At 44.5% G+C, this 9,527-nt stretch overlaps 1 protein-coding gene across 2 annotated transcripts in view; it reads right to left on the reverse strand.

The window, feature by feature from the left end:
- The window catches only part of nlgn2b (neuroligin 2b), a 51,397-nt gene that overhangs the window by 32,004 nt on the left and 9,866 nt on the right, over window positions 1–9,527 (reverse strand). Inside the window, exons 2-3 of one of the 2 annotated variants that reach the window (XM_008289611.1) lie at window positions 6,310–6,363; window positions 1–133 (exon numbers count right to left, since the gene is read on the reverse strand). In XM_008289611.1, the coding sequence (XP_008287833.1) occupies window positions 1–133; window positions 6,310–6,363 (187 nt within the window). The remainder of the gene's footprint in view (window positions 134–6,309; window positions 6,364–9,527) is intronic. The other variant, XM_008289612.1, reaches the window with a different exon arrangement.

Raw genomic sequence — 9,527 nt, forward strand, 5'->3', positions numbered from 1 at the left:
TAGTTCATGGTGACCACGATTACGTTTCCGTAGGCAGCGAGGACGCTACCGTCAAACATGTTCCCTGAGCCCTCCATGTAGGAGCCTCCGTGGATGAACAGCATCACCGGCTTCTTACGACGATCCCGAATATCTGCAAAAGAAAGGTTAGCAAAAGGTGGAAGTTAGTTCATTTTTTCTGGGGGGGGTAAATTTCCTCATCACAAACTCATTTTTGAGAGTTCAGCTTGTGTGTTCGAAGGCAACAGGTTGTCTAGCTATTTTCAACTGGCAGCTCTAGATGTATGACTGCAGCAGAGAAAGCCTCCATGTGCAGCGTTTTCTACCCTCCAACCACAAAAAAAGAAGAAGATTAAAATACAAAGGATGGAACATTTCTAGCCGACTAGTAGTTTCATGTCGTCCCACTGGGCCTATCCTGTATATTTTACCCTGTGATGTGTGCTTCCCCTGTCCTGTGCAGCGGTGATGGTACCTTCCCAAACTGCTGCTATTCCCCTCCATGCGTGGAGCAAATGGTGCAGGCAAGTTCTGATGCCCTCTCTGTTATTGGTGTCTTTGTGCCCATCAGTGTGTTGCTATGGTTCACTCTGTCAGCCCGTGTGCCCCCCTCCTCCATCCCCAACAACCCTCCTCCTCCCCCTCCTCTCGCGGCGTCTGTGGTATGGTCGGAGTGTCTGAGCGTGGATAAGGCTGAGAGAGCTGCCAGTGAAGCCCAGTTAGGCTGAGCGTCTGCACTGTGCAAGGCCTGTGGATAATTTGTATGAAAGCCAGACCAAGTGGAAACATAAATAACAGCCACAGCATCTGTTTACCCTGATGAGCTTCAGCACTCAGAGATGGGGGAGACAGGGAGATAAGAGGAGAGGAAGAGAGAGAGAGAGAGATGGCGGGGCAAGGCAGGGAGAGAGAGAGAGAGAGAGGAAGGAGATGAAAATAGGGCAGCATGAGAAGAAATGACGGCGGAGAGAAATGGATGGGAGGTTCACATCACCAAAAAAAAAACATGATGGCAAGGATGAAAAAAATATGAAACGTTACAAAGCAAGTCATACATAGCGAGGTACACTAATGAACACTCAAATTCACACAGGATTCACGCCGTATTCATACAGAGAGGCGCACGCACACACACACACGCTCGCTCGCTCACACACACACACAAACTCTTGCATAGGCAGCTGCGATGTTGAGTCGCTATGGAAACTGCTTCTCGCTAATAGAACTGCACCAGCCATTCCATTGCACCGACTCACTGAATGTCTGTTGCCGTGGTAACAAATTCTACTCACGTATTTGCACACCCGCCTGCATCACCACCTGAATCTCAGGTTACACATGCACTTGGGTGCGTCACTCACAGTCGCACACACGCGCACACACACACACACACACAGACGAGTGTGGCAAAATGGCACATATGGCTTCACACATGCACACAATCTTTCATGGATCATACGTAAGACACGAGCTTAAAATAAAATAAAAAAAAAAAAACATTCAGTCGCACACTCTGACGTGCTGCTCTTTTTTTTTTTCTTCTCCTCCTCTCTCTTCTCTGGTGTATTCTGAACCTCGGCTGATTTCCCAGAGGATATGTAAATAAGTTCAGTTATCTTGGCATTACCAGGACAGTATAGAGGAATGACGTATCAGCAGGCTGTCATCAAGCGCTCGCACAGCAGCGCTCACACCGTAAATTAAATCCTCAGAGAGGGGGGAACCTAAGCAGTGACATGTATCTACATTTTAAAGGCCCAATCGGCCTTTTTCTTCACATTGTTGCACCTCTCTTAATCCTGTGTTTACAGACTTTAATGGAACCAGAGGAGGTTGTTGTCGTCGTTGAATACTTAATGTTACATTCTGTGTCATGCTAGTAGCAGCTAACGTAGCCTCGAGCTGCTAGCCTCGAGCAGAGGTGAGGATCGGGCTGCAGGGGTCTGGCAGGCTCACTTGTTTGTAACGTCGCAATCCAAGATGTCTTCATGTTCAAACTTGTAGTCTTCAGCCACAACTGACTAATTTCAAAAGGATGTGAAAAGCTTGACATATGCAGTAGTTCTCCCAACACCTGCAAGTCGACTCTGATGAGTAAAATCAAGGCAGCTTTGTGTTCAGTAGGTGTTCAGTTGGGTTTTCCTCTTTGTTGTATGTAAAATGCTATACAGATGATACTGAGTTGAGTAGTGACAGGAAAGTTTCCAAGAGGTGATGAGGAAGTTTATTCATTTACACCTGGGTCACAAAAAGTTGCCTATCTGTGATGGTGCTGGGAACCGACTGTGGAACCTTCAGCAGTGTGGATTCGCTCCCCCGCCGTGGAGCGGCAAGCCGGCTCTTGTGAGGAAGCCTGTAGGGGATACTGCAGGAGTATGCGCTACTAAGGCCGCTGCTACAAGCCATCTGATCCTTGTACAACCAACGTAAGAGCTGCGTTCGTATCCATAGCACAAAGTTTTTCCCTTTTTTTCCCCCAGTCTTGCTTGTGATATTTACAGACAGGAATCTCAAGGTGCTCCTGAGGTGAGGAGGGTGTCCCGATTTGGGAACCACTGCATCTCGCAAGTGACGTGGTTCTGTTGGTTTCATCAGACCTTCTGGTTGTTTTCTACTGAGCCTGAAGCATCCAGGATGAGAGTCTGATGCTGTGGTTCTTGGAAATGTGCTGCCTCAAGGAGTTTAAGTATCTCAGGTGTTCTTTCACGATTGACAGAAAAATGGAGCCTGAGATGGACAGACAGACTAATACAGCGTAAGAAGTAATGTGCAGGTTGTATCTAACCGTCGAGGTGAAGAGGAAGTTCATATATGATGAAAGAAACTGATCTCAATGAGCTAAGGTCATGAACTCTGGGTAGTGACCAGATCAGAGACGTAAGCGGCCAAAATGAGCCATCCTCTGGGCGAAGTCTGAGGGAAATGGAGGCACTCGGACATTTGGAGGGAGCTCGGAGCAGAGACGCTGCTCCTGTCCGTTGAACGGAGCCAGCTGAGGTGGTTCAGGCATCTGATTAGGATGCCTCCTGGGCGAATGCCTTTGGGGGTTTTCTGGACACGTCCAGCTGGAGGGAGACCCTCACTGAAAGAAATTACATATCTCGTGTCCCATGGAAATGCCTCGGATCCCCCAGGAGGAGCTGGAAAAGGGCGCTGAGGAGAGGCGACGTCCAGAATGACCTGCCTGGCTGTCACAACATCCTGACCACAGATAAATGGAAGAAAATGGATGGATGGATGGATGGATGGATGGATGGATGGATGGATGGATGGATGGATGGATGGATGGATAATGTACCAGGGAACCCACTTTTTAAACGAGACTCTGTTCTCCTTGCCTGGACCTGGAATTGAACACCTAACACATTAAAGCTGAAGTAGGCAGTAGTTATTGGGCGTCATCTAAATCTAGCCAGTGATGGTAAGTTTTAGCCAATAACAGGGCTGTCCACTGATCACATGAGATGGTATGAATAATGAGAACAGAGAACGTGGTGGTGCAGTGGGGCAGGCCGACTACTTTCATTGGGAGCGCATGATTTTAATGTTAAGTCGTGCAGGTTGCGGGGTGGGGTCTCCATGGATTGGGCTTGTTCTAGTGCATCCCGTGGATGCTGGATCAGATTTGGATGGAGGGAGGCTGCTGGCGTTGAGTGCCATTGCCCTGGGGGAGGTGTGTTTGGTTTGGACCAATGTTTAGGCAGGTGGTACATGTCAAAGCAACATCCACATGAGTGCCAGGAGTTGAGGATTCCAGCCCAACACTGCACTGCAACGAGACGAGCAAGGCTATTCACGTCACCTCTTTTACGTTAAGGCGGGTTGGTTTATTTCACTGCTGAAGATCTCTGTTATTAGTTTCTCCTGACCTGCTACTGCTGTAGTGGACAGCTGAAGGTAAATATGGTCAGGTTGCACTTTTAACTGAGACAGATGAACAGTTTTTAGGGTTTTAGCTCAAGTGGCAGCAACCTGTTCATGCTCTGATGTTGTTTTACTTTTGAGAACACAAACGGTTCATTACGTAAATTCTCAGTGTTACAGTGCATCAAGATAATCACTGCATAAAGTGTGTAACAATAAAACTGAACAAAACCTGATCTTTGACTCCAAAACTCTTTTATTCAGTGTCTTAAATTGTCCTATTAAGGTAGAGTGAAACAAGTTTTTAATTCCAAACCACTAAAACATATATTTAAAGAAGTTAAATCTAAAATATTTTCTAGGCTTAATAAAGTTAAGACGTAAGGAAAAAAAAATCTAATGATTTTTGAATGAAAGATAAAAAGCTCATGCATACCTACAAAGCCGTAATGACACGGATGGATAGAGGAAGAAAAAAAAAAACTTCTTATCTTTTATTCTAACAACATTTTGAGACGTTTTCATTAGGTAAGGCTAAAAATAACGTTTGTCTAGTTAATACCGTTTTTTTGTAAAAGCTGGACACATGCACGGTGCAAAGAAGTGCCAGCAAGGTAACCAACAGAAGCTATGACAGAAGATTCACTCTTGTGCAAAAATGTTAAATAAAAAAAAAGGTAGAACAGTTGGATGCATGTTGAAATGAGGGAAATGGTCCAATGAGTGAAAGGGTTGAGGTGATGAGGGGGTGCAGGGCGTTCCACTCAGCCCAAATCCAACATGGCCAACAAGGAGCTCACTGTCTTTCCCGCCTGCCTCCAAAACACTGGCACATTATTCACTCCTCTCTTTGCCACCTAACCTGATACTATCCTCCTCAACATCCACCTCCCTAATGCCCACCCATTCTCAAAGTAATGTCTTACCTCCCAACAGAAACTGCCTACTTTCTCCTTTTCCGTTCCTCGGCTCCTCTCTCATTCATTCTCTTATGGTAATCTCGATTGATTTGGGCGTTAAAGTTTCCAGCCTGACTCAGCACTTGAACATTTTTTTTTTTTTTTTTTTGCACCCACACCCAAGCAATGCAGTTTCTTACAAACAATCGTCAAAAATAAATAAATAAATAAAATAAGCTGCTGGTACTACTACTACTTTACAACAATGTTAAGGAACCTGTGTCCAAATCCATACCTGAGCAATTAAAGTGAGGAATTCAGCCATAACCCAGCCCTCCTGATCCTGTCAAGATCCATCAGGTGTCGGCATAAATGTCAAGCTCTACCAGTCTCCTACTCATCCACCCTCTCCCTCTTTCTTTCTTCACATCTCTCTCACTTTGGAAGCTGTATAAATGTCATTTCATCATGCACTTGTCTTCATTATGACTATTTTTTCCCCTCCGCTCCCTCCTCTCGTTGCCCTCCCCGGCGCTCTCGCAGTGCTTAGCTTTTCCTTTTCTTTCATCTCTATTCTATCATTCTGCTCCTCTCCTCTACAATCCTGCATGAATCCTTCCTTCTGTTTTCACCGTTAAGAAACCACACAATTGGATTAGCTACATCTGTCTCTTTTTAAACCATAGCAATTAGAGATGCAAGGGAGAGAGAGAGAATTCAATACCCAAATAGCACGGAGCCCAAAATACTGAAAAAAAAAAGAAAGAAAAAAAGAAAACACACACACACACACACACGTATTGGCACAAATTAGAGCACATGCATGCATGTGTAGGTTTGCACATGCGCTCAAGCAAACACACATGCACAAATGGAAACTCTGCCGTATGGGTGCGCAGCGCTATGTAATATACAGTACGTTTGGGCACGTGTACAGAAACAGATGCACATGCTGTCTGCACGGATTTTGGCTGCACCAGTAAAGAGCGGTGAGAGCATCTCCCTTCGGCTGCAGCGAACTTGAAAATGTACAGCAATAGCAGAAATGTGCAGAAATACCGTTCGCTTTTTTTTCCTACTTTAAAAAAATGAAGGATTGGGCGAAGCTCAATAACATAATGAAGAGCAATAATTTAGCAGAGCGTTTTATAAGAACTTTAGTGCCGGAATAAAAGCGCAGGTGACAGAATATTGATTTTCAGTGATGCATCTCGCAGGATGGCCAGAACATCAGCGTGTGGTTGATCAACCACATAGCAAGCCGAGAAAGGAAAATAAATTAGCTCCCCGTGCAAAAAGGAGCATACGTGACAGAAGGGTGGGGAGAAATGCAGAATTTTGTGCGTAGCTTTTATTTAGATAAATGCATGCATATAGGAAGGGATGACAGATGCGAATAAAAGGAGGTAACAATAGACAGTGTGATGTGCACATTAGAGCGATGACGCTAACATGGTTATTAATATAGATGCAAACACCACATTCCCCACGGAGCTTGAAAAATGGAGCACGAGGAAAAAAAAAAAAAAACATGCAATTAAAATACCTTCATCCCTGGGTCTGTTCATTGTAGACTCATCATGTTTTTTTGTGAGCGGACCTGAGGTTGAGAGAAAGGAGGGGAGGGGAGAGACAAAAGAGAAAAAATTTCAAAAAGATTGCATTTGCAGAAAAACAAAACAGCAAAACAAGAGAGGATTAAAAGAGAGAAATAGCCAAACTGTAAGACGTTCTGCTCTGTTTCACTTCAGTGGCTGTGTACAAGGATTACACACTGTTCCCCACAAAGATAACCTCAAACTCATCTGTTTCAACTGCTTAAGATCTAGTCACGGACTGCCTCGTAAATGACCCCAGAGGCCACTTCTCCTCAACCCTTCTCCCAATCAGTCCTGACACACTGCTGCTTTGTAAAGAAAAATCAATGAGCAGAATCAAGCCATCACTCTTTTTCGCTCAGAAAAAGCAACGGAATGCCAAGATACTGCGTGTCCCGCTCCGGCTCAGGACAGCGTTGCAGTCGGCTGATAAAAGTCAACACATTGCGCCGGAGAAAGGCGCACAGGCATGTCGGCACAGGCCCTGAATACATGTGAACCCACGGCTTCTCCATTTAACAGCTATCATCGTCATTTCGACTAGTCGCAATTAAGCTGTGACTAATGAGAATCTCCATTTCAGATATCTATAGCTTAATTCCGATGAGTCAAAACGACAGCTAGAGACTAATCATAGTAATAGCTGCAGATATCTCAAACATCATTATGACTAGTCTAAGTCGCTGTGCCAGACCCAGACTTCCCATTGGATACCGGTCCGGCGAAGAATTTGAGCAGGACGAGCAGAAGTAATGGCGGTTGCTGTGGTGGATAATGTCCCTGGGAAATTCCACGAAGCAGAAATAGCTCATCAGTAAGGAATTTGTGGCTAACGAGAGTTTGGTTCGTTTGAGACTTGTGGTCAAAATTTACTAGAAACTACGGCCTCGGGCCGCTCCGACGTGGCCGCAAAAAAGGCTCGTCATAGGTGGTTCTGAAAAGCAAAGCTGCCTCCGCCTGTTGTTTGCCTTCTGATGTATCAGCCACATCATTTCTCGAAGTGACAACTCTTAGATATCTGTAATTACATCGTGACCGGGAAAATTCACATTCAACTTCATTGTGACGAGTTCAAACCTAATTTAAAATATCTAATCCTGAATTAGGGGCAATTAAAGACATCTTAAACTCAAATTACGACCAGTCAAGATAAATGTCTGAAACTGGAATCACAACTAGTCAGAATTTAGCTTAAATAATTGCAGACATCTCCCACTGAGTTGTAGATATCTGTTATGAGAAAGCCCATGAAAGGTAAAGGTGACATCATGTTTACTAGGAAGAATGATGACGTGGATATCAAACATTTTCTTCCAGCCTAGCTACTAAATCGCCACAGTAACCATGTAATGTTACGAGAAACGCGAGCCTGAAACCTAAAACGTGGGTCTCTCCTACCAAATTAGCGAAGAGGGAGCTGTTTTTGATATTTACGCCGCCTGCGAAGGCTTGTGACAGGATTCCCCTCATCAAGGTCAAAGAGGAGCCCCGCATTAAGCTTTAATGGTAACGCCAGTTAAATGCTCCATAGGGCAGAGCCAATAACAAGCATTTATCACAGTGACCAACCAATGCCCTGGCGTGTCAACCTCTGTAAGTCTTAACTGATAAGGCTCCCATTAATTTGTTTTTTTCTTGGTTTCTGTCAGTGGAGCTTTCCATCAGCAAACAATTACCACCGCGTTCGGTGTCGTTCTCCGCCGCCGTCCGCAAGTCATTAAACACCGTCACAAACCTGCAGCCCCTACACGCACCCACATACCGAGTCCACATGTCACACAAAGCCCGTTAAATGTGTCCTTATCATCTGTTGCTGTCCTCCTCGTACCCACCCAGCAGCACATTCCCTGCTCTCCATCGGGGGAGGCGTTGCAGTCTCTCATTTTATAAAATACTCTATGTTGCGTTGCCAAGGGGTTTATCACTCTGCCAATGTGCTGCTGACATGTCTGTTTCTACCCTTCTGCTGGAAAACCTCACACTGAAGCGATGGCATATACCCTTTTCACAGCGCTTTGCATCCACCGACAAAGGAAACACACAGCATTACTGCACTCCACCATTATAATGCTGCATTTCCACCCATCCATCTGTGTGAATATGGCTCCCTCGTATAAAATGTTTATCTTCCGTCTAAATGGGAGAGGATCAATGCTGAATGGATTTGCTGCATCATCCGAGCACCACCATGCAGGCGCCTGATCCGGAGAGCACTTAGTGCCATAGCGGGAGATGGTATAGCCACCGGTCCTGGGCTACAGAGCAGACAGGTAGACAAACCGGTAATGGATAGAAAGGTGCATTAGTCCTCTGTCTTGTCAGCACTTCCTCGCTACTTAGCACCACTCTAAAACCACACCTTGCCGCTTAATGGAGACTACTCCGATTTCAATTTAGTTCCTGATATCTAATAAAGAGCTAAACTATACGTGAGAATAAGCAACGCTCAAACAGTCGCACTTTGTAACGGAGCATCAGACGTCACCACAAGAGTTCACACGTGGAGCTAAGAAAATAATAAAAATGACACAAAATATGGACTTTTTTTGTACTGTGCAGTGGTAGAAGAAGTATTCAGATTATTTACTCGAGTAACAGCACCAATTCATCAAGGTAAAAATACTCGATTACAAGCAAAACGTCTTACTTCAGTAAAAGTACATGAGTATAATCTCCACATGTAGTTGGAGTCATAAAGTCCTGGTTTGGTCCCTCTGACTGATGTGTTATTGTACATGACAGCCTTTAGATTATTAATCGTGAAGCACCAGGGTGTCAGCAGCGTGTTACTGCTGTAGCTGTGGAGGTTTGAACTGCGTTATATTCAGATAGTTTTAAATGCAAAGACAGCAGATACCTCTGAGGGCTTGTTGCATATTTAATGGGACAGAAAAGAAGAAAAAACAAAATGATGATAAAAAAAGAAAAAAAAATCTATTTCTTAGGGTTTGGACTTTTCTCTGATCTTTGATTTTTTTGGTGACATATTGGATGATGTGAAGATGTATGAAAATCAAACATGTGAGAAGTAGTTGAGCTGTGAACAGCTCATAGACAACTGAAACGTGACCTTGACTACACGCTGCATTTTGTAAGACATCCGAATCCATAAAGGTTGGAAACCACTGGTTAAATATTTAACAATGTGTTGTATTTCAAAAGCTTG

Source organism: Stegastes partitus, unplaced genomic scaffold (assembly GCF_000690725.1).
Source record: "Stegastes partitus isolate 25-593 unplaced genomic scaffold, Stegastes_partitus-1.0.2 Scaffold626, whole genome shotgun sequence".
In the NCBI taxonomy this organism is placed as follows: domain Eukaryota; kingdom Metazoa; phylum Chordata; class Actinopteri; family Pomacentridae; genus Stegastes; species Stegastes partitus.